This window comes from Triturus cristatus, chromosome 9, assembly GCF_964204655.1.
Source record: "Triturus cristatus chromosome 9, aTriCri1.1, whole genome shotgun sequence".
Lineage (NCBI taxonomy): Eukaryota > Metazoa > Chordata > Amphibia > Caudata > Salamandridae > Triturus > Triturus cristatus.
Genome location: NC_140592.1, coordinates 39,716,837 through 39,741,767, shown reverse-complemented (window position 1 = coordinate 39,741,767; position 24,931 = coordinate 39,716,837). Strand labels below are relative to the sequence as shown.

The 24,931-nt window shown below is 49.2% G+C and overlaps 1 protein-coding gene and 1 non-coding gene across 2 annotated transcripts in view; both read right to left on the bottom strand.

The window, feature by feature from the left end:
• QARS1 (glutaminyl-tRNA synthetase 1) overlaps positions 1-24,931 on the bottom strand; it is a 296,102-nt gene that overhangs the window by 111,052 nt on the left and 160,119 nt on the right. Inside the window, exon 12 of the mRNA XM_085624343.1 lies at positions 12,248-12,326. Coding sequence (XP_085480469.1) covers positions 12,248-12,326 — 79 coding nt within the window. The remainder of the gene's footprint in view (positions 1-12,247; positions 12,327-24,931) is intronic.
• LOC146797332 (small nucleolar RNA SNORA14) lies at positions 12,518-12,649 on the bottom strand. Its single transcript, XR_014969330.1, has one exon. It is a non-coding gene; the product is annotated as a small nucleolar RNA SNORA14 (small nucleolar RNA).

Genomic DNA, 24,931 nt, shown 5'->3' with positions numbered 1-24,931 from the left:
ATCAGCCAGTCATCTAAGTATGGGAATACGTGAATGTGTTGTCTTCGCAAATGTGCTGCCACCACTGCTAGGCACTTGGTGAATACCCTTGGCGCTGTTGCGACTCCGAACGGGAGCACTTTGAATTGGTAGTGTTGTCCGTCCACTACAAATCTGAGGTACTTCCGGTGAGCTTTGTGCACTGGAATTTGGAAATAAGCGTCTTAGGTCTAAAGTGGTCAAAAAGTCATTCTGGGAGAGGAGCGGAAGTACCTGCTGAAGCGTCACCATATGAAAATGGCCTGAGTGTATGTATGTGTTTAGGGGCCGGAGATCTAGGATGGGTTGCAGAGTCTCATCCCTTTTTGGTATGAGGAAATATAGGGAGTAGACTCCCATATTTTGTTGGTTGGTAGGAACGGGTTCTAATGCCTGTTTCTGTAGGAGGGAGATTACCTCCTGCTTTAGGAGTATTGGATGTTCTGGTGACATCGGGTGTTGTCTGGGTGGAATGTTTGGGGGGGTAGATGTTCGTTCTAAGCAGTAGCCTGACCGAATTATCTGTGTTACCCATTTGTCTGAGGTGATGGTAGCCCAGACAGGAAGGAAATGTTGGAGTCTGACCCCGACCGGAGTGGGATGGTCTGGGGGGAGCGGGGGGGGGGGGGGGGGGGGGGAAGTCATTGTGTAGGCGTTGTTTGTTTTGCCTCGGCCTTTGTTATTGTTACCTCTATAGCCGCCTCTTTGATAACCCCTTGTGAAGGTGGACTGAGTAGGGGATTTGTATGAAGTGGACGCGGTGTCTGAGGAGTAGCCTCTAGACGTACTTTGAAAGGAAGAGCGGCGAAAGGAGCGTCTAGGAGGGTGTGACTGTAAGGCTGTGAGAAAGTGCCATCTTTCTTGCATGGTATGCCCCCACTTTTTGCTAAATTGCTGACTGTACTTCGATTGAGTGTACCCTGGGTTCCTGCCAATCAGGTGCCCAGGGCCTATGTTCCTTCCTTAAACCACACAAACTCCAAATTGGCAAACCCTAGCCACATGTCAGCCCCTAGTAAATGGTACCCTAGGTACCCAGGGCCTTGTGGCCAGGGAAGGCCTCTAAGGGCTGCCGCACTCATTGTGCCACCCTCAGAGGCCCTGTACCCTTACACACACACTGCCCTTGCAGGCTGAGTGTCTGGGTGCAGGACAAAACAAAGAGTCGACATGGCACACATCACTGTGTACCATGCCCATCACCTACACTGCCAAGGCATATGTCAGCCACCCCTCTAGTTGGGTGCATTACGCCTATGGTGTGGGCACAGGAGCAGGAGCCCTGTGCCCCTACAGTACCCGGGTCCATTCCTGGGCACTGTAAGTGCAGTGCTGTCATTTAAGAGTATATGGTGCTGAGAGCTTGTCAAACACGAGCTCCACAGCACCATATTGGCAACACTGAAGCCTGGGAAGTTTGGTATCAAACTTCTCAGCACATTGAACCCACACTGATGCCAGTGTAGGATTTAATGTACTAAGCACCCCAGAGGGCATCTTAGAGATGCCCCCTTACAGCTAACTTACAATCCACGTCTGCTCTGAGGCTGCCCAGGCTGCCACACAGCAGACACGTTGCTGGACCCCTGGGTGGGAGAGCCCCTGCTCTCCCGGGCCTGCAACAATTCACATCCTGGGTGAGGTGGGAAATCTCCTCCCCCAGGATGAGCAAAGGGAAGCTTCAAAGGCAGGCCGCCATTTGGAGTTTCCCCAGGCCACTGCAAACCCCCACTCTGGCGGGAAGCTTGGCCGGAAACCCCATACAAGGACAGGGGATGTGCCAGCCTGCCCACCCCACCCCTCAGGTGGGGGAGGCGAGGTGAAGCACATCTCCGGGCTCTCGCCATCTTGAAGATGGGAGGCCCTACCCTATCAGGATTAGGCTACTGCCCCCCTCCCACAGGAGAGAGGCAGGATAGGGGGTGTACCCACCCCAGGACAAGCACCCATTGGTCCCTGGCCTTCACCTACCTGTAACGCCCCTAAATCTAGTATTTAGGGGCACCCTGAACCTTCCTTCCTCAGATTCCAGATAGAAAACTACAAGAAGAGCAAGAAGAACAAGGACCTGCCCTGCAGCTGCTAAAAAGAGAAGAAGACACCAACTGCTTTGGCCCCAGCCCTACCGGCCTGTCGACTCTCGAACCTGCACCAGCGCGGCATCTCTCGTGGCCAGCAACCTCACCAACCCCGGAGGACCTGGCTACCCTTTTGGCTCTAAGCCCCTGGGACTCCCATGAGTAGAGGCTCTACTCAAGAAACCTATTTTTAACCCCTGGCAGCAGCCCGGAACCGCGGACCCAACACACTCTGCACCAGCCAAGCCTGGCCAGTGCCGGAGTGGACAAAGACCCTGAGGACGACCCCACGGTGACTGTGACCCCGAGTCCGGCACCCAAGGACCCCCCTCGACATCCCGGAAGAAGCCTGCAGCCTCAGAACAGAGTGCCACCCCAACCGCGATCAACCAGAGGGCAAGATTCCCGACGTCAAAAGGCACCCCTGCACCTGGCGCCCTGCGGCCCCCTGTGCCCAATCCCGGGGTACCCACCTAACCTACAACTACCCAACTTACCTCTCGAAGTGGTGGTGGCACCTGAAACATCCTCGTCCCCAAGCCTGCAGCCTTTTTCCAAACCGGAACATTCCCATTGATTTCCATTGAGCGCCCGAAGGCTCAAAAGCACCCTGCACCCAGCCGTCCGAGTGGCCCTGGCAGTGCACTCTACACTAACCTACTTCCCCACTTGCCCTGAGTAAGTGACCAAGAGCCCAGCTCCCACAGCCGCGTGGCTTACCAGACAGCAGCCACCAACCAAGGCCCCCCCTATCCCTCATAGGGGAACATTGGGCCTAACTCTCTCTGCACCCGGCCGTCCTGAAACCGCTGAGGGTGAACCAACTGTACCTACCTGACACTGGGGGACCCCTGAGTCCATGCCCGGAATTTCAACTCTGCCAGTAGAGTACTTACCCTTAAACCGCTAACTTCATTTTCCTCATAGGGTAACATTGACTGGCTTTTTCTTCAAAAATCTTTTAAGTGTGAACTTTTCAAAACTGCAAAAATTCACCAAAAATCAGCCAAGTGACAAAAACGAATTTACTCACCTGCTCCTAGGTGAGCTCCCAGTGCTGGATCTTGGTGCCCAGCCCTGACCCTGAAAAGTGTTCACAACTATACTTACCTCTAACTCATTTTTCTCCCATAGGAAACCATTGTCTGCTTTTCTGTGAAATTTCTTCTAAGTGTCTATTTTTGCAAATTTGAAATATTCTTTTAAAATCGTACCATTTCTGCAAACAAAATTACTTACCTGTTTTTGATAAGGACCCCAGTCCTGGGTCTAGGTACCCAGTCCTGGATTACTAAAGTAACGATAAAGTACTCTACCTGCAATTTGAATTTCTTGCCATAGAGATCCATTGAATGTTTTCTTTGAAATATTTTTTAAGTGCTAACTTTTGAAATAGCTAAATATTATTTAAAAATCATTACAGTTATTAAGTCGACTTTCATCACTTGATTCTGAATACTGACCCAAGGCTGGATCTAGGAGCCAGACCTGGAATTCTAAAAGTAATCTGAAAAGTAATTTATTACAAATAACCTGAATTTACCATTGAGCTCAATGCATTGTTAGGTTTAGGAAATAGGATTGTTTATTGCAACCTACTGTGACTGTTTACACAAATTTATTGCTTAAGACAAAAGTATTTATATTCAACCTCTCATTCTGAGAAAGTATATTTTTACACCCTTTGTGGTTCTAAAAATAAAACAAGCATATATTTTATATATATAAACCATTGGCCTAGAGTTCAGTTATTGAGTGTGTGAAACCATTTGCTGACTGAGTGTGTACAATAAATGCTTTACACTGTCCTCTGGTACTGCCTTACTGCTCGACCAAGCTACCACTTTTGAGAGTAAGGTCATACCTAACTTTGACCTCTATCAGCCTCTGGGGGACTGTGGACTCTGTACACCCTGTACCTATTAGGGACCAGTATATACAGAGCCACTTTCTCACAAAGGCTCCCATGGATTTTGCCGTATCCATATCCTTCTTCGTTTTTTCTAGGGCCTCATCCACTTTTGGGCCAAATAGATGTTCCTGGTCAAAGGGATGGTTAAGGATGGAGGCTTGTACCTCCGGTTTAAACCCGGATATTCTTAGCAAAGCATGGCGACGGAGGAGGACGCTAGTATTGATGGCCCTGGAAGCTGTGTCTGCTGCATCTAGGGCACAACGTATGGAGGTGTTAGTAATAGTCTTACCCTCCTGAATTAGTTCGTTGGCCCTAGCTTTATATTTTTCAGGGAGGTGGTGCATTATGCTTTCTAACTAGTCATAATGTGCCCTGTCATATCTGGCCAATAGCGCTTGAGTATTGGCGATACGCCACATATTGGCTGCTTGTGACGCAGTACGCTTTCCTGATGCGTCCAGTAGTTTTGACTCTTTGTCAGGTGGTGGTGGTGCTTCGCCTGACGCCTGGGAACTTGCCCTTTTACGTGCAGTGGATACCACTAGAGAATCTAGTGGCGCTGGCTCTGATGTAGGAGGAATCTGTGGGGGCAGCTTTGTATTTTTTCTCGATGCGCGGGTTAATGACCCTGGCACTAACTGGGTCCTTAAAAACTTCTGGCGTATGCTTTACTACTCCTTTGAGCATAGGAAATATGGAGGTAGACCTATGTGTGGTGTCGAATGTGTCGAGGAGGAAATCTTCCTCCACGGGGTCGGTATGCAAGTGTACCCTGTGATAGTGTGCCGCCCTTTGCAGTAGATGGTGGAACCCCAATGAGTCTTCCGGTGGAGATGGTCTGGAAGGGTAAAGATCATCTTGTGGGACGTTGGGGATATCGGGGATATTGTAATCGTCCCATGGGTCTGGGGATCCTGTGGGGGTGGGGTCTCCTGTGGGTAGGTCCTGGGGCACATCCCCGATGTCATCATATGGGTACCCGTGATCATCATCGTGTGGAGAAGGGGTGGGAGAACGATTAGGTTGGGGGTGGAGAAGGCCAAGGGGGTGGAGGTGGGGAAGGTGGAGGAGGTGGAAGAGGTGGGGAAGGTATTCTGAACGGAGAGGTAGCAGAGTCCTTCCTCTTTGGAGGTGGAGCAGGCTTCTCCAAATGTCTTTTTGGTAGAGAGTGTCAAATGTCCAGTTTTTGGATCCTTGGTGAGTTTTTTGCCAGGGATCCGGTGTAAATAGGTCTGGTGAGGCTGGTCGGTCCGTCGGTGCCGGAGGCGTAGGGGCCGATGGCTTTTTAGGCTTTTCTGTGCCGGTTCGTTGTTTGGGACCCGGTTTGGGAACCTCCGGACGCTTGGTCGGCACCGAGATGGGTTTCGGCCTCGAAGTGTCGGTGGCCTTGTGTGCTTTGGTCGGCACCAAAGGTGGTGTCTGTGCCGAAGAGCTGGGTTTGGACCCAGAGTGCTTCGGTGTGGGGCTCGGTGTCGATATGGAGGTCGGCTTCTTTTTCGGTGTCGAAGCATGTTTATCGGCACAGACGGTAGGCTGGCTCGATCCCGAGCCGCCTGAAGGCTTGCTTGGCTTCTTTACCGGGCCCGAAGGTGCAGTGTTGGAAGCAGTGTCCTTGGTCTTGCCTAGGCCCGGAGGCGAAGGTGTGACCGGAGCCTTTTTCGGTGCTGGCAGGGGTGTGTGTGTGTGTGTGTGTGGGGGTCGTCTGCTTTGGAAGCGCTGAAGAGGCCCTCATCGGTGTAACGCTCTGGAGCGTCGATGCCTTCTCCGAAGCCGTCGTCCGGAATCGTCGCCGAGGAGTGCGCCATAGTTCTTCTGGCTCTTCGGTCCTGAATAGTCTTTTTGGACCGGAAGGACTTACACGCCGGACAGTCTCGAGCCTCGTGTTCAGGGAAGAGGCAGAGATTGCATACCTCGTGGAGATCGCGATCGAAACAATACCGCGGTTTCGGGTGAGGATTGCGCGTCGATCGTCGAACTGGAAGCTGTTCGGAACCGGAGCGCGAAGATTACATCTGAGCCCGATGGCGGAAAAAAAAACAATCTGAGGATGGAGCCGCAGCCCATGCGCAATACGATCCAAAGGAGGAGTCACCGACCTCGTGACTTCCAAAGACTTTCCAAGAGGAAAAACAAAAACTGCAAACATCCGGGCCCAATACCAGATGGCGATCTATGCACAAGTGTGTAGTCTGCAGCTCATATGCCTCGAACCAGATGTGCTTGTGACATTGGACGGTGTTTGGGTGGTATGTTTGGGGGGGGGTAGATGTTAGTTCGAGACAGTAGCCTGATTGAATGATTTCGTGGACCCACCTGTCTGAAGTGATGTTTATCCAGGCAGGGAGAAATTGGTGGAGTCTTCCCCCGACTGGCGTGGAATAGTCTAGGGGAAGTGGAGGGAAGTCATGGGGTAGGTATGGAGGCAGAGCTGGAGTTAATATTGCCTCTGCCTTTGCTGTTATTCCCTCTGTAACCACCCCTTTGGTAACCTCTAGTAAAGGTGGATTGTGCGGGAGCTTTGTTGGAGGGGCTATCAGAGGAGTATCCTCGATGGGAGCTTCTAAAGGATGAGCGACGAAAGGACGGTCTGGGAGCTTGCGATTGCAAGGCTCCCATAGATTTGGCGGTGTCTGTATCCTTCATTTTTTCGAGGGAGACGTCTACATTGGGCCCAAAGAGGTGTTGCTCATTAAAAGGCTGATTGAGTATAGAACTCTGTACTTCGGGTTTAAAATCTGATATTTGTAACCAGGCATACCTGCGCAAAAGGACACTGGTGTTGATTGCCCTGCATCTAGGGCACAGCGAATGGAGGTGTTAGTGATGGTCTTACCCTCTTGGATTAGTTCACTGGCCCTGTTTTTGTATTTGACAGGGAGGCGTTGCATTATGGACTCAAGTTCGTCATAATGTGCTCGGTCATACCTGGCTAGGAGCGCTTAGGTGTTAGCAATGCGTCAAATATTTGCTGCCTGTGACGCTGTGCGTTTGCCAGAGGCGTCTAGGAGTTTGGATTCCTTGTCTGGTGGTGGTGCATCACCTGACGTTTGTGAATTTTCCCTCTTCCTGGCATCGGGGATTACTAGGGAGTCTAGTGGTGCGGGCCCTTAATGTATACGGGATCAGTAGGGGCAGCTTTATGTTTCTTTTCTATTCTTGGGTTGATGACCCGAGCCCTGACGGGATCTTTAAAGATCTCTGGTGCGTGCTTAATGACCCCTTTAAGCATAGGCAGTGTTGAGTTGGACCTTTGTGTGGTATCAGAGGTATCCATAAGAAAATCCTCCGCTACTGGGTCTGTATGCAGGGCCACCCCGTGGTATTGGCCAGCTCTTTGAAGGAGCTGGTTGAATCCGATATTTTTAAATGGCGTCCTTTCCATGAGCCGGAGATGAGGCCCGGGTAGGCCCGAAGGCCTTTGTCGATGACCGGAATCGAAGACTTCGAAGTTGAAGGGTCGCGTGTGGCTGGAAACGCAATCAAAAACAATACCGTCGAGATGGGAAGGATTGCCCGTCGAAAGAGAAAACCGTTAAAGGTTCCAAACTGCAACGCGAGAACACATCCGAGCCTGATGGCGGAAAAAAACAATCTGAGGATGGAGCCGATGTCCATGCGCACTATAATCCAAAGGAGGAGTCACATACCTCGTGACTTCCAAAGACTTTCAAAGACAAAAACAAGTGCAAACATCTGGGCCCAACACCAGATGGCGATGTATGCACAGTGTGTAATCTGCAGCTCATATGCCTCGAACATATTGTTACCGAAGGTAACATTCTTCTGATGGATATTACAACCTGAAGACTCCACATATCTTGAGTACATACCAACGTAATAACCCCGGAGGAGGGTCGGAGGTGACAAACGGCGCCACATGAACCCATGAAGAGTCATGCACGCAAGACCGAGCTGAGATTAAAACTCAGTGATGAGAAATCGAATAATCTCCCCGCTGCCAGGCAGTGCAGGCTCGTGCTGATGACACAGAACAGCAGGAAAAATTGGACCCGTCCGGCAGGGGACTAAGTGACAAGATGTTCTATTAACATCCCAAGGGATCCAGACTTGTAACACAAGACCCTTAATTCCAGCTGGTAGCTGCAATAAATAGTTCTCTTTAGGAAAACACAGCGGTCCAAGCAGGGCCATCAGACCATAATAAAAACTCAGTGTCATGCCGATGGAAATGCCACAACTCAAGCTATGGCTTGGTTAACACCAGGGGACGAGTAATCAACCTACACCCCTCCTGTTCACTCCCTCCCGGCAGTGGAGAAAGGCAAATGTGTAAGATCAGAGCTCTGTCAACAACGATATTGCAATAATAGGTGAGACACCAACCAATACCAGCCAGGAAACAATGCTACACAGCAGGGCCCAACATCAAACGACTCTACTCTCCCCTTGGCAGGGTATTACAGGCTCTGCCAAGGCCTAAAAGGGGATGATAGAACAGAAGGGCATAGGTACCTCGACCAGCATCAATCGGATACTAGCCCGAAAAAGAAGTGTAAGCAGGTATCAGCTTATATGTGACAACCCATCTGTGAGGTCAAAAAATGAAACCAACTACACATGACCCCAAATAGAAGCCCAAAAAGAAGCCTTTTTTACTTACAAGGCCTTCATGTCCTCCAACACCACCTGGCCACAGACCCAGGCAAGAGAACTGGTGGACAGGGGTCACCGCTTCCACGAAAGCTAAGCCCATACAGCAAAAGAATCTAAAGAAAACACGACAGAAGTCGCCATTCATTGCAAATGTTGCACTTACACTCTCAAGCTTTTCAATTCAAACTGCAACAGAAATAAAACTTTATAGACCGAAACAAGGAGCATCCAGGCACAATATAAACCACTGTAAGCAAAAGAGCCAAAAAAGACTGAACTGAACACCAGCCAGCAGATCCTGTACATGGCAACAGCAGGAGTTCCCCCACCGCTGGTTGGTAAGTTACCAACTGTTCTAACAAACTATCTGAAGAAGCAGCAGATGCCGGGATCTGAATCACTGAAAGAAAGGTGCCATGTGAAGGAAGCATGCACCCCAGTACCGAAAACACCCCAATCAAGTCAACAACTGAACTAAACAATTCAAGTACTTCCTCACAGCACAAGAGGCAGAGCACTGGAACCGAAGGGCGTGAATGAACCAGTTCAAATAAATATCTAGCAAGTCCGATCAATAATGGGATTACAACAGCGCGCTCCTGAGATTCAAAGCTAGGACAGGGGCAAAGCACCTCCACGCCTTAAAGTGTGGAAGAGCCGCAAAACGAACTATTAGCCACTGTGTAATCTAAATATTGTCTGGAAATGTGGATAAGATGGATGACCGCGAAACATGCAGCCTCAAGCCCCAACACGCGTCACTGCAGGGTAAATTCAGAGAGCGTTTGATATTCTTGTAGCAGGAGGTCCTTCCTTACAGAGGAACTAAATTCAGAAAACAAGTGGGTCCCGCAGTAGGGAAAAGAAAATATCGGTGCAGACTGAGGCCGAGTAGGTCTGTTCACAAGGATGTAATCACCAGTACAGCCTTCTCCCGAAGGGGACATTCAACATGTCCTGACCAGTGAAGCCAGGGGTGACCGACGACAACTGCAGCGTCTGGTCTCTGTGCTCTACAAAGGTCAATGCCCTCTACAGCTACGGAAGGGCAAGGGTCGCTATCAGAAAGGGAGGATGGACTAGGCTAGTAGGGTCGCAGGTTCCCAAAAGCTTCTTCCCTACCATGACTTTCTTGGGTATGTTCAACGCAGAAGGTAGGCCAACCATTCGGGCATCAGCACATCCCCTGGCCGCATTCTCTACCGTCTGGGAAGGCTGCTTGTTTAAGAGGCAAGAACCATCAAAGGCTATATCCAGCACCTTTGCTTGAGCCTCTCCATGAAGGCCCAAGGATCCCAACCAAGCGTGCCTACCAAGGACTTAGCATTCCACCATGTCAAGACTGTAATTGAGAAACAAGCTAGCAACGCCCCACCAACCCCCCAAAAATAAAACCCATTAACCACCATGAGGGATAAATTCCTCCGCCCCCACCCCCCCCACTCTATCCACAAACACTCACCGTTAACCTTGGGAGGATAGGGAAAAAAAAGTGCTGATGTGTAAAACTGGAAGCCTGTAGTCCAAGGCCCACTGTAATTGGATGAGAAATTAAAAATAACAGGTCTCACTACGCTGCCGGGGACCACGAGGCCACCTCACAGTGCCCGGCCTGTAGAGAAGTAGACTTACTCCCAAATAACAATGAAACAAGATCTCAGAGGTTGGGACACAATGACACATCCAAACAGTTTCGATCAGAATGCTGGTTTTAACCCCTGCCAGCTTGGGCAACTCTTTCCTTAAAGATATGAGGTGCTCAGAAGGGACTACTGGGGTTTCTCATGATCGACAAACAAAAGGACTGGAAGCATGAAGGGTTTGGGAATGAATTCAGGCAAGATTTCAGAGCATCTCTACCGGTACCTTTGGGCAGCAAAACTCTCAACTGAGGCATGTTCGAGGACTGCAAGAGCATCCGTGAAGGGCGCCCCATAGGACCGGAGATTGGAGTCGGATACATGCCACGTGCAGCATCAGCGCCAACGCTGCAGCAGATGGCTCGGACTTTGGTGCCACAACAGCTGCCAAAGGGATGTTCAGCTTATTAGCAAAGTCAACTGGCATCGGAGGAAGGTCCATCAGAGGCGGGCTGTAAAACAGGCCGGCATCTTGATGCCCAATGGAGCTGGAGGAGGGCAGAGCCTAGGTGACTAAGCTCAGCGGGTTTAGCGCCACAAACTAGTAAGTCAGAAAGGGGATCCAGTAGTGCCAAACAGACGCTCCAGGTACGAATGTCCGCCTATATCCACGAGAGTATGCACTGCTCCAAAGAGAAGGTCTACATCAGAGAGCCAATACGCTGATTGGTAGACCTGTCCCATGGTCAGTTCCAACGACGAGGTCCAGACAAGTCATGTGCTCGGTAGATTCATCAAGACGACCTCTTCCGAAGAGAACCTGCTGCACCATACCCATCTTGGGGAAAGGCTCTTGATGGGTACCAATGCTCATTGCGAACCATGGACGCGTAACAAGGACCTGCCCGACTGTCTACGATAGCAAGGGTAAGCCATGATCCTTGACGGCGGTCCCAGGGATGTGCATAGTATCTAAACTCCAAGTGCAAGCGTGGTATGAAACCGAAGGAGTCCCCTGAATGGCAAGAGTGGGCCCTAGCACGGTCCGACATCTTCAGCGGTATTGTCCTCAGGGATTGCACTTTAAAAATAGTTTAGGATTCTGGAGAAAATCCCAATGAGTGTTGAAGTGCAAGAAAATAAAAATAAACCGCAGTCAAACCGCCGTGGTGGCACCATACACCGCTCGGATAGGTCACATCCAGGGATGTAGTGGAGTCCTACTGAAGCCCTGGCACCACTTGTTGGAAAAAGTTTAAGAGGTGAAGTAAAAGTATCCGTGAGAAATGGGCGATTACTGCAGCGAGCGGGTGTGGCAACTCCGATAACTGTGGTAGCTTTGCATTTCTCAAGGGGAGACCACTGGGGAAAAACTCAGAACACAGCACTATTCCTACACCCTGAAGTTAAAGAGACGCGCAGTATCAGTAATTTCAGGAGCAGGGAAACCAATGCGTCATTTCACTCACACCTTTGAGTCCAAAGAGGCATCACTTAGATAACACAACCTATATAGGATATTGGCAGATTTGCTTTTTTTATTTTATTTATTTATTTATTTTTAACAGGCAGAAGATACCTCATCAAGAGCAGCAAAATACAGACGGTTAATTAAGTCATTGCTTTTTCTAAATAAGGCACATCCTAGGAAGCCTGTTTCTGAATAACCCCAATTTTGCAAGACAGGTGAACGAAGGGGCAGATAAATAAAGTGGTCTGCCCAGAGCACAGAATTTGGTCAAGTGAGAAATTCAAATCAGTTTTTCTGGCTCGACAGGAAGAAATGAAGTCACTAGAAACTTCTTGTCCAGTTTCGCCGAGCCTCAATGAATTATTGATCCGCACAGGTGTGAGGGAATCCACAATGAAGGCAAGGGACACCCCAATGTCGGTCCTTCTAAGCCCTTATTCACTTAGCAATCCGGACGATAGAACACAAGTCTTGGTCTTTGTGTAGAGCCTGAGGAAGCTTACTTTGAGAACACAACACTGATGCTGGTCTACAAATAAATGCGGAATTACAAAATAGAACGTCCACTGACCTTTTAACGAGCTCCACTGCCCACTCATACAGCTGGTCAAAATTGTCTGATGCATGCGTCACTGCATAAGGCTGGTAACCTGAGAGCAGAGGATAGAAAAGTAAGTTTAAGGTAAATGTTCTAATTTTTAAGCATTCAGCAACTTTGCAGAACTTGTGAAAACGAGACATGTAAAATGAAATGAGTTTTTTCTTTTGCTCTGATGATACGAGTGGTGCGGTTAACGCACAGAGCGATTCATTACACACTATTAATGCAGCCATTGGAGAGGACTGTGCGAGAAGTGAAATAGGTCAGAAACACAGGTTTCTGCACTTTGGAAGTCTTGCTGGTTTGCTCTGGCATTCCTTCTTGTCTCTACAGCCATGGAGAGTGGACTGCAGAGGGGTTTTAGGAATGCGCCCCAGGTTCCACCAGAAAACGAAAGGAACCCAAGCGTTCTGTGCAGCCCACAGCATGCCCTACTAATACCTCATTAATATGAATACCTCAATACAGTACCTTACAGACCATTTATTTTTCCATAAACTACAAGGAAAAGCAGCGCTCTTTCTGGTGGGTACTCTTTCTAAACACACATTCCTCACCTGATGTTCTCATAGCAGTTCTCCTGCACACCAAGAGGTGGCGCTCTGCGCCTCTGTGTCAACTTTGTTTTGTCCTGGAATCACGGAGCACATTTGCATTTAAGGCCACCCCCCCTTACCCCCGTGCAGCCATAGTTTCTTTCTCGACTCCAAGGTAAATTTGGAGGTACCAGAGCTCTCATTTTGGACCATTTTCGATGGGGAGGTGGGGAGGTGGGAGGGCAGTGAGCAATCTGCAGTTAGAGTACCTACCCTACCATGAAGAGGGTTACCAAAGGCAAGTAACGCGATCTTCTGATGGATACTTCCAACTACGGATTTGTCACCTTTAGGACATTCAATCATCAGAAACTGTGGGTTTGAAACCATATCCTACGCTGATGATACGCAGCTGATAGTACACAGAGAACAACCCTGCAGTAACAAAAGCCAAGTTCATAAACTGTATGACTTGCATTGCAAGCTGGATGAGGAAGAATTTTCTGCAACTTAACTCCTCCAAAACGGAGATTGTGGTGTTTGGCAAGGCAGAAGAACTGTGGAGCTCTGACTAGTGGCCAGCAGAACTAGGAGGAGCTCCTCCCCCAGGAGGGTGGGCTAAGAAACTAGGGGTTAGAATAGACAATAAGCTTTCAATGGAGGAACAGGTGAAGACTCTCGCAGGCACCTGCTTCGGGACCATGCGGATGCTCTGAAAGATTTTCCCCTGGATCCCATTAAACGCCAGAAAGACCCTCATTCAGTCGCTCCTAATCAGTCGCCTTGATTACGGCAACTCCTTGTTGGCAGGAATTAGGGAAGACCTTTTATCCAAACTGCAGGTTGCGCAAAATACGGCAGCTCGTCTTGCCCTTATTAAACCAGTACAAACCCCTTCCCCTTCCCCTCCTTCACTAATTACATTGGCTTCCTGTTAGGAAACGAGCTCTCTTCAAGCTGCTTTGCATGGTCTTTAAGTCCCTGCACGGAACGGGCCTGGCTTATTGGACTATAAAATTGAACGCTATCAACCTGGGCGACAACACAGATCCAGCAATCGCAGCCTGCTCTGTAGCAGGAGAATAAGGAAAGTCGAAATGGGTGGTCGTGCATTCTCTTATCTGGCCCCCAAACATTGGAACGGGCTTCCTGAACAAATCTGCGAGTACCCTAACCTTCCACAATTTAAAAAAAATGCTCAAGACCTGGCTATTCTAAAAAAAAAAAAAAAACAACAAAAAAAAAAACATTTTACATTTGCCTGCCTTCTCGGTCGCCGAGAGATCCCCCTGGGGATGATTCGTGCGCCTTACAAATGAGTCAAATAAGATACAAAGCAGTAGTTCCCCAAAATGGAGGGTCTTTGGAGTGGGCTCAGACCAAAACGTCCTGCAGGAAGAACAGGTGAAAAGCCCCTTCCGTCAAACTTGGCATTCACGGAAGTAGTACTTTGCGAACGTGTGAACTCGCGCCCAAGTCGCGGCTTGACAGCTTTTTGGCCAATGTGTAGCAGATCTTCATGCAAAGGGCTATCCAGCTTGACAAAGTCCTTTTGAGCACAGCTTTTACCTTTCTTTGTCCCAGAGACCCCACAAAAAGAAGATCGTCAAAGATGGTCTTCGGCACAATCTATGTAATAGCGTAAAGCTCTTTTGGGGTTCAGGCGATCGAGCTGCTCTTCCTCTTTAGAGGGTTCAAGATGGGCAAACAATGTTGGGAGGATGCAGAATTATCCAATGTGAAAAGGAGTGACCACTTTCGTCAAGAAGGCCGCCCTGGTCCTCGGTTCCAGTTTCTCTGGTAAAACATGGTGTAGGGCAGTTGGGAGGAGAAAGCCTGCATCTCACTCACGTGGCAAGCTGAAGTGGTTGCGATGAGGAAGCCGGTGTTAAAAGACAACGAGCAGCTGTGCATCGGCTTGAAAGGAGTACACATGAGAAAAGTCGGAACCAAATTAAGGTTGCGCTTAGCATCACATGGTTTGGGAGGGAACGTATGTGTTAAACCTATAACTAGGCAGCATCCCAAGACGAGCTTTGCGCAAGAACAGTGGGTCCAGTAAATGCAGTAAAGCCGAAAGGGTAAAAAATTAACCTTTCATTGTCCCAAGCGGAAGGCCTTGCAGGCCCAAAGACAAAATAAAATAAATGTCTGATAACTTGGCTTGCAGGGGGGTATGTCCATGTGGACACTACGCCAAACCAAAAACGTGCCCGTCCCTGGCATAAATAGGCTTTGTGGAAGGGAGTTTGGAAGTTTGAATGACACCAACAACTTCGGCGGGCAAGTAAAACGCCGTCAACTGCAGTCACTATCTCCATCCATGGAGGTATAGATTACACAGGTTCGGATGGAGAAACCTACCCTACTGCTGCGACAGAAGATCTTCCAGAAGTCAGTGGCGGCTCCCCTATTGGGGCGTGGGGGCGTCACCCCACTGCTTTCTCACGGTGCGAGAAGGCAGAAGTGCCTCTGTGCTCGATTGTGGGTGGTCGGGCCTGCTCGAGGGCAGGGGGAGGGGGGGGGGGGGGAGTGGCTTACCCTGTTGTGGGTACTGGCTGCATGGTCAGCCCTGGAGCCGACCAAAGAGTCTGGCCCGCCCACTCTCCATTTTTCTCTATGCGGAGAAAATGTCCCGCCTGGGGCGCTGTCCTGCTGCTCCTACCAGCGTTCTGTTTTTCCTTGCGTAGGGGAGGGAAGCTGCCTGCTTCCTGCTTCAGGAACACGTGGACCCCCAAACAGCGTGACTGGCCTGAAGCGGAGGCGGTGCGGTACCCCGGCACTCGGGTACGTTTTATTTTAATTGTTTTCTCCCCCCGTGCATCTCCCCCGCTCGAGCATTCCGGTCGTCGCTGATGAATCATAACTTATAAGTAAGATTCTTTTCAACACTAGTCTATCGTAATGAAGTAATTCTTTGAAAGTACATCTTATTAACTAGTGGGCTGTTTGTTTCAGTCCTTGAAACATGCTTTTTTCCGGTGATAAGCTGGAATATCTGAAATAGAGATTCAGGTGAAGTAGGAGGGTAACTACATTTATTAAAACTCAAATTGATTTACAATTTCAAAAAAAGAATGTGCTCTGATCTCCGGTTCTGTTGCAAAGCGCCCCTAAAGCCTGCAGGATGATAAAAACCTGCGAAAACAGAAACTGGGGATTTGTCAAGGATCATTAACCGCAAGAAGTTTCCTACTGCGCCCAAGGTTTAGTGCTGAGTGACTGAAATCCTGTCCTACAAGAGGGTCTTGGAAGCAATGGGACTTGTGTCCATTTCGGGGCATATTCACGAAGGGGCATAATTACTATGCATAAGCGTCGCCCTGGGGCCACGCAAGGGGGCGAAATGGCAACACAACTATTGTGTATGATTAATAATACAGCCAGGCGGCTGCTGTACTGTTGCTGCATTGGCCATGTACTGCCGTGCTCAGTGGCTACCGGGTTAGTGAAAATAAATGACGCTTTTATTCCTCCCTCTCTCTAACCATGTTACAGTCTACATGTCCATAAGGCACCGTTTAGCAGTATCAGGTGCATCAGTTGGGTCTCAGTCCCGCGTGCATAATCAGACTACTTTCCTACGGCATAAGCATTAACACCTATTGAGGCCATGGTAGGCATGATATAGTTACATAATTTGCTAATCACAGAAAATGGAAATCTTACGTCCTCGGTGTCACCTCTCTCCCCAATCTCAACTGTACGTAACTGGCCCGTTATCAGTTTCCGATTGGACCTTTACCGTATAAAAAATAGTTCCTTGCAAAATATGTGCCAGTCTGGGGAATGAATCCCATCATCCCTGTTTTGAGATACTATGTTGAACGGCTGTTTTTGTACTGCAAGTCCCCCTTTGTTATACTTTGCATTTCAAGGTTGCCTCGGTAGATGTTAATTATTTTAAAAAACAGGAATCTCAGAAGGGCACAGTGTAGGTGGAGGCTTCACAGTGGGCATTAGACAAAGGGCCCGGAATAGAATGTTCTAGGAATGGTATAGGAATATAATGTGCTCTAATCATTTGCAAGTAAATAGCCAGGTAAAACACAAGAGAGGCTGCATAAACAGATAGATTAAAAGCCCTATGTGATCAGATAGAGCCGGAACGTGGGAGTCAGTTCATGAATAAAATGGACGCAGGTTTGTGTAGACACAATCAGTACAGAGAGGTTCAACCGAGATTCACAGAGCAGAAAGAGAGGACACAGTCAGTGATCAAAGAGGGAGTTAGGAAGAGAGGGGAGAGGATAATGGGAGGGAGATAGAGAACAATAACTAGTGAGAGACCGAAAACGACAGAGCGAGTGAGAAGTAAACAAGTAAATAGAGGAAGGAGAGGTAAAGAGAAGAGGGAGCGAACGATGTAGATAGATAGATCGATAGACGGGGACAAGAAAGATGAGCAGAAAGAGCGACGGAAAGGCATAGGCCAACATGAAGACCTAGATAGACTTAGTTGGGGTGAGGTACCCATATTAAGAGATGAATTCATGCCATGCAGTGCCGCTTGCTTTCCTGTTCTTTGCGTGCATGTTTTTCACACTGCAAAATCTCCGCCTGTTCTCGCGTAGAAAGAGAACAGAAACGGTTCATTGTTTTTATATCTGTCGCTTTTTGCAAAGTGGTGCTCCTCTGTTCAGCTCCTCCACCAATGAGTGTGCAGTGAAGCATCTTATGAAATGGGCCCGGTGTGGTCACCGTTAGACCCCCTCCCAGCTCAGATTCATTTTATCGCTGCCTGGCGTTCCTCTTTCAAAAGCAACGTCTTCCCAAGGTCACCCTGGCTCTCAAGAGGCATCGAGCCTGCAAACGGGACACTGTTGTGAGCCTGGCATGTGTCTGCTATACCATGTATGCGAAATGTGTGTCTGGAATGTTATTTGTATGTGCCATGCCTGTTCCTCGTAAGAGACTAGAATGTATCGAACCTGTAGTCAGGCAGTGTTTAGTTTGCATGTTTCTAGGGGAAGTTTGATTCCTTACAGCGGCTAGGGATACTTGTACGTGGATATGTGTAAACTTTGAGACTTATCTGCACGGTGCCGGACCAGAACTCCTGTGACTTAGGTTAGTCACTCGTTTGAAACAGTAATGTGCGCTTCGTTGCCCCTCATTTGTAGTGGGCACACTGGGTAGTCACCTCTGTATCCAGGGACGCCCAGGTGAGTAGAAAATGATGAGATGAGAAGAAAGGGGGAGTGATGGATCGATAGTGGGCGAAGGAGTAGTAGAAGAAACGTGAAAGGGAAGGAGAACTGATAGGGAAGAAGCCATGACCCTGATGGGCGAAGAGCAAGTGGGGAGAGCCCGCTGTAAATTGTTTACGCACGCCTGCTTTTCTTTCCATCAAGTTATTTGTTTTTTTTACGTTTTCAGTTCTGAATGCCCTGATCATCTGTACAGTTGTGTTAAGGTGCCTTGGCACTGGTGAATGCACCCTCCCTCTTTGCCCTCTCTAGTGCGGGCGCTGGGCATCCGTCTGCTTGGGGTGGCTTGGACAAGGGGTAGTGGCACAAAGCTCAACCAAGCTCAGTGCTGACTCTTTACTGGGTTTAAATAGCTCCACAGCACCTCTGTGCAAGAGGCCGATAAATGGATAACACTGCACTACACTGCACCACACTGCAACGCAGCACACAGCCGCAGGGGTACGCTAATACATTTGTACAGCACGTTCTTGGTGCTCTGAAGTGCTTAACTGCCTAATGAAGAAAGACCAGACCATGTGTGTTCTGAAGGTTAATAAGTGGCTTGAAAGAGACCGCTTTTGAGCACTTTATAGAACAAGGTGATCTTTTTGCCCTTACGCAAGAGACAACCTATTCCAGTCCTTCAAGGGCAGCACTGAGACGGTCTGGCCACGTCGACTTACGTTTTTTAAAGTACAGACTCTACAAAGGAATGTTTGAGAGTTCAAGGATCTGTGTAACCACCTGAACATGTCACTCAAATATGGGATCTTTACAAAGCCTGATGGGTTTCAGATCACTCACTATTTCACCAGTCTCTTGACAGGGAGTACTGGAAGGGTCACCGGTGCTGGGGATACGTGGCTGCCCCCTCCAGTGCATAAGTACCTGAGCCGCTGCTTGCTGTAATTTCTGGAGCCTTAACAGCAAGCCTTCAGGGAAGTCGGGAAATACCCTGTAAGCATAATCCCACCCAAATATATCCACCACGGTGAATTCCTGCACCCTATGCTGGAAAGAGAGACACAGCACCCTATTGTCATTGCATGATAAAATGATGAGCTACATTCCCTAAGCGCTAGTGTCCAAGTAAATTCATCACTGTCAATCATGGTATTGTACATGTTCGCTTGTGGTTCTATCCAATATGATTAAGAATAGTTGTGCTACTGCTGGATCAGTAAATTGTTGTTCATTTTAGTTCCATATTCCCAGAGCATTCTCATTAAGTGTCAAACTTTTATAAGGTTTCTTAACTCCCACAACTCTAAACAGTAGTACTGACTGAGCTGTTCTTCACACTTTCTGGTTTGCTTGAAAATGCACCATTTGCCCACTCTAGTTTCAAACTTTTCTCGTGGGGAGAACTCCCTGTAGGTGGTTCTGGCTCGCTCGCCGCAGTGAAGTACAACAATTGTTTTACGGCAAACCACTTTCAAGTGTCACCAGCCGCTACTGCCAGAAGTGGTTGCCCGATTGGAGGGCATATGTGCGTGCTCAGAAGCTTCGGATGCCACACTCTTTGGCCCAATCCATGGCCACTAGGATGACCTGGAACCCGTTGATCCTGATCCTCAAAACTCTGGGCAAGAGAGGTAGAAGCAGGAAGTCATACGGGAGGTCCCATGTGGTCTAAATGCAGCTCGTAGGGAGGCCCTTTGCAATAACTCAAAAATGTTAAAAAGTTTAGAAACTGCGTGTTCTCAGTGATGGTGAAAAGATCTACCTAGGGTTCACCCCATTGCCTGAAGACACCCTGTACCAACTCTGGGTGTAGCCGCCATTTATGATCTGCCAGGTCCTACCAGCAGAGCTTGTTCACCCTGGCATTCAATGATCTCATAAGGCAGTACACAATCAGGGAGAAGCTGTAACGACCAACCCATCTCCACAGGTGCAGATTGTCCTGGCACAATACCCAGGACCCCACTCCAACCTGGGTTTGCAGTTCCACATGGCAGTGGTATCTGTGAGAATTCGTACAAGCCTTCACTTGGTGGGAGTGTTGGAAGGCAGGGAATGGTCAGCAACTCCAATAAATTGAAAAGGAGGCAGATTTCTGGCAGAGACCAGTCCTCTGATCTCCACCTCTCCCAGGTGAACTATCCAACCCAGCAGTGATGCATCCGTCACCGCTGTCTGCTCTGGGCGAGGGGCTGCTGCTGGCCGTTTTGCTGTTCAGCAGCCACCACTGCAGAGCTAGTGCAGTCTCCTCTGAAACCTGGACGACATCTGACAAGTTTTCTTGGTGCTGGGTCCACTGGAACTGCAGATCCCACTGCGGAACCCGCATAGGACATCTGGCGTAGTCAACAAATAGGATGCCAAAGTAACGAAGAGTCATAGCTCCTCTCACCGAGACCCTGGACCTAGGCGGAATCATAGCCCAAATGTCCTGGATTCTGTCCAAAGCAGCGCGTACAAAAGGAAGCCTCTGCAAAGAAGTCTTGTTTGACTGATTCATTGATGGGAGAACCCAAACAATGTCAAAAGGGCCACCATTGTCTAGAGGTGGTCTATGATGGACTTTGGCAAGCCCGCTTTCTACAGTTATTCGTCAAAGTAGGGGAAAACAGACACCCCCCAACCACATTAGATGGACAGCGACCACCGCCATCAGTGTCTTGAACACCCAAGGTGTGCTGGTGAGGACGAGGGGGGGGGCGAGTACAGCAAACTAAAAAGACTCCTGGCCTACACTGAACCTCAGGATGATATGAAAGTACATGTTCTGCAGATCCAAGGCCACCATCCAGTCACCGACACCAGTGCAGACAGAACCTGGACCAGTGCGAGCATTTTGAATTGGTCATTCGACAGGAAGGCAATCAGATGGCAAAGATGGACAACAGGATTAGGGCCTCTGTCCTTCAATACGAGGAAAAAGTGGGAGTAACAACCTGCCCCTATTTCTGGAGGAAACTCTGGTGGGTGGAAAAGAAAGGGAAGGGCAGTGCTCTATCAGGTGTGACGGATTGCAACCCTGCGAGAACGGGTCAGACTCGATCTCCCACATGGTGGCTGTGCACCAGTATGGGCAAACGAAAACAGCTTGGAGGCAAATGTCATAGGAGAAGGGGACTGGGAAGATCTGTGCCCCTGGTGACCTGCACATTGCCTGCCTGATCCCCAGCCACAAAAGGGTCGAGGTGACTGCCGCTGGGTTAGGGGACAGTCATTACCTGTGCACCAAGTTTCTGAAGTAACCTCATAAGGATCAAAACTGATGAGAAAACAGTCTGGTAGGGGTGGAAAAGGCCAAAATGATTGCAGTGTCATAACTTTCCTTGAAGCAATCCAGGACAGAATCAGCTGTTTTGCCAAACAGGCCAGATCCATCAAAAGGCAAATAAATAGGGGATGCTTGCGCAGCTTAAGCAAAACCTGTGGATCAAAACCATGCATCATGACGGAGCACCACACTGCTGGGTGTCGACTGCTCGTCCCAAGCAATGGCAGTATCCAGACCATCCTGAATCACATATTTGGCTGCATCCTGACCATCGTGAATAGTTTGAGCCAAGGAGGACCTAGGCTCTTTCAGAACTGCCAGCAGGTAGCGGCCCAGTGAGCAAACTGCAATGACGGACCTCAGGGTTAGGCTGGTCGCAGAGAACATTAGTATCCCAAACACCTCAATGCTTTTGGACTCCCGGTCCAAGGTGGTTGTGCAAAAAGAAATAGAATACACTTTGCTGGTGGAAGCTTGGACCTCTAAACCCTCAAAAGTAATACACCGCGTGTAGGAAAGAGGCCTTTTTTGATATGGTCACTCCCACTTTTTAACTGGTATTTGATGAAATTCTGACTGAAGTGCACTGGGTTCCTGCTCTGGCTTAAGGTGTTTACACCTCCTCCAGCAGGACGGCTAGCGATTGAAGCCCCTGGCATCGATATGCTTAAAGTCCCTGCCTCCTTTGCTATGCGAGCCAGTCTTCCTCCAGAACTTGGAGATGCCACCCCACATGCCCATTTGGCACCAGGACAGGTGGGAAATTAGCTATGCAAGTAGGCGTGTTGCACCACCAGACTAGTCATACCCCTAAGGTCGGCTGCCTGATGTGCTCCACAAAAGAAGGGTTCCACAATCTTGATTTTGGTGGAATTAGAAACTCTGGGACAGGGTTATGCCCACTCCCCACACAAAGTGGTCATATAAGTGTAGTGACCCCAAGGGTAAGTAGCCCTTGGCTACTACCCTTCACTCCCCTAAATTCAGTATTTAGGTGGCCCCCTGACAACAGGAACTCAGATTCAACAGACTTCAAAAGGACAAAGAAGAGCCGAAGAACATGAGTACAGAGGACTCGCTGTGGACTTTGGTGCCACAAACCTGCCTGCCTGCTTGCTTCTGTCCCGACAATCTCCCCGACCAGACTTGTCCTGCAGCTCTGCATCTTTCAAAAGCCTCGGACGGCTGCCGGCACTTGGTCAACCAGCCAGCATCTCCCTTGAAATGGAGGGCCCACTTCCCTGCAGTCAACGACCGCAATGTCAGGTACACCGATCTGCTGACCACCAGGCCCACCGATGCAGCACCCACCCAGGAAGAGGTCACCATGCTCCAGGAGGTCAGATCCGTATCGCACCAAGTTGGAAGATGCCAGGACACCCAGAAGCCATCCTACACCAATACCCGGGGTACTGACGCCCGTCACAAGCAGCAAGGCTTGTTGGTGTTCAGTCTAATGCCGTTGCCAAAACCGACCTGCACCTCGAGGGACTTCAGAGGCCAGCTCCACATCAGGAGTTGTCTTGCTGTGTTTCTTCTCCCTCTTCTGCAGGTGCACCGAGAACCGTGGGAGACAAACTCGACAAACCACCGGTCAAAACCGCTATGCACCAGAGCCCTCCAGCTAGAGTCCATTGAAACCGGCAGTGTCTGTGGCCCGAGGGCCCCCTCCCTCCCCCCAGGGGTAGAGCCCCTCTTTAGGTTCTGCCAGACTGGTCCCCCCGTCCTCCTTTGTAGCCTCTTTCCAACAGGTACTTTTCCCATTGATTACAGCATGTAGTGTCCGAGGCTGCCACGGCCTAAGAGCACCTCTGCACCTGGACACCCTAGGGCAGGTAAAACAGAACCCTTGTTGCTTTCTAGGACCTTGGCCCCCTTCTCACCTTACGTCCAGAAGAACAGTCCTGCAAGTCGTTTGCAAATGATCGTATGCATTTAAGTTTTCTCCCATAGGGTAACATTGCCACGTTCGAGGCTCATGCCTCTAATCTGACAGCCATTTTCTATTGCTTCTACTGTAAAATTGAATAATGTCTAAAGTACTTACCTGATTATGAAGTTACAGGTGTTAATTATATTAAGAAATATGCTATTTTTACCAATTGGTCCCGAGTTTTTGCTGGAGTGTGTATCTCATTTATTGACTGTGTACAACAAATACTTGACACTACCCTCTGACAAGCCTAAACTGCTCACTCTCATTACCACAAAAGAGCATTTGGGATTATTAATTTAAGTTCTGTAAGCCAATAAGGGTCATCTGGACTTTCTACATAGTGAGCCTAATTTTGGTACACTGCATAAAAAGACTGCTTCCTACACCGCACGAGAAAAGGAGGGTGGTGGGGTGCTGGCCACTTGCTCACCGGTGAACAGGCTGGTGGGCAGGTGCAAGAGCAAGGCTTAGACCAAGAGTCCATAAGAACAACGGTTACACTTTTGTTGAATAGGAGTAAGGGCTCAGAGTAAGCTTGACCAGGCTGCGGAACTGTAGGGGCGTTTGTCTCAACTTAATAAGAAGGGCTGTAGTTCCAGGACGTCTGATTACTGCAGCAAAGGAAGCACGCCCTTCCGCTGGCAGCTCAAAGTGGGAAATCAGCCCTGTATCGGTGGAAGAATCAAGCCCAGGGGCCTCCTGTAAATCCACGTATGAAATATCATCATAACCTGGGGGTAAATCTCTACGTGGTGGCAAAATGATCAGAATCTGAACCGAAAAGCGGATGGAGCCACTGAGGAGGACTTCCTGGTTGTAGAAACGAACTGTCTGAATCAGGCTGAACAGGAACAAGGTGCGCAGGAGCGAGTCCTCGGTTCAAGACGGACTCTGCTCAGGGCCAAACAATGGAGCCGGCAATGGATCCCCAACTGGCAGCAGTGGCGATGAGAGGGACCATCGCAAGCTCTGGAGCTGGAAGCGAAGTCAGAGTCGGTGCGGAACCCGAGGCATGTTCCATGGACTCAGACTGAAAAGAGGATGGATCTGCCAGCGGTAATCCCGACTGGAGGCACCTACAGATGCTTGGGGCCTGAAGGTGTGCAGAGGGAGCTGAAAGAGTGTCAAGAATAAGACCTCACTGGCAGCAGAGCTGGGGGCCCCGGGAACTCTGGGCCCATTGGGATCGGCTCCTCAATCAGAGATAGGGATCAAGACTGAATGGCACCTTGACAGCCTTGCGACTTCTCTTACGATAAAGAGTGGTGGGATGGGATGGGATGGAATTCCACTTCAGGTTTCCTCTTCAAATTGGACTTCAACTTTCCGGAGGACCGAGAAGACCTGTTGTGGGAAAGCTTCGGGAGTAGGTCTGCGCCCTTGACTTAGAGCGGGACTTAGCGAGGTCTGTGACTTCTTTAGATGTTCGGCGATGTTCCGCTTTGTTACACGGTCCTGGATCCCCTTAGAATGCATGAGGGCATATTCATCATGCAACTTGAAGTTGTGCCCCTAATCCCAACAAGAAAGACACACCTCGTGCCGGTCCATCACCAACATCTGTTTATGATAATCACAGCATGGCTTGAACCCTGTAGTTTTAGGGGGAGGGGGCCACTGTTCCCTTGGACACTGGAAATCAATTTGAAGAATTCATAAGCCCAACAAATACAGGAGCGGAGGTCCATATCAGCATGTCCAGGAGAAGAAAGAAAGTAAGGAACTGATGTTGGTGAGCATGTGTGGCGCTTATATTCA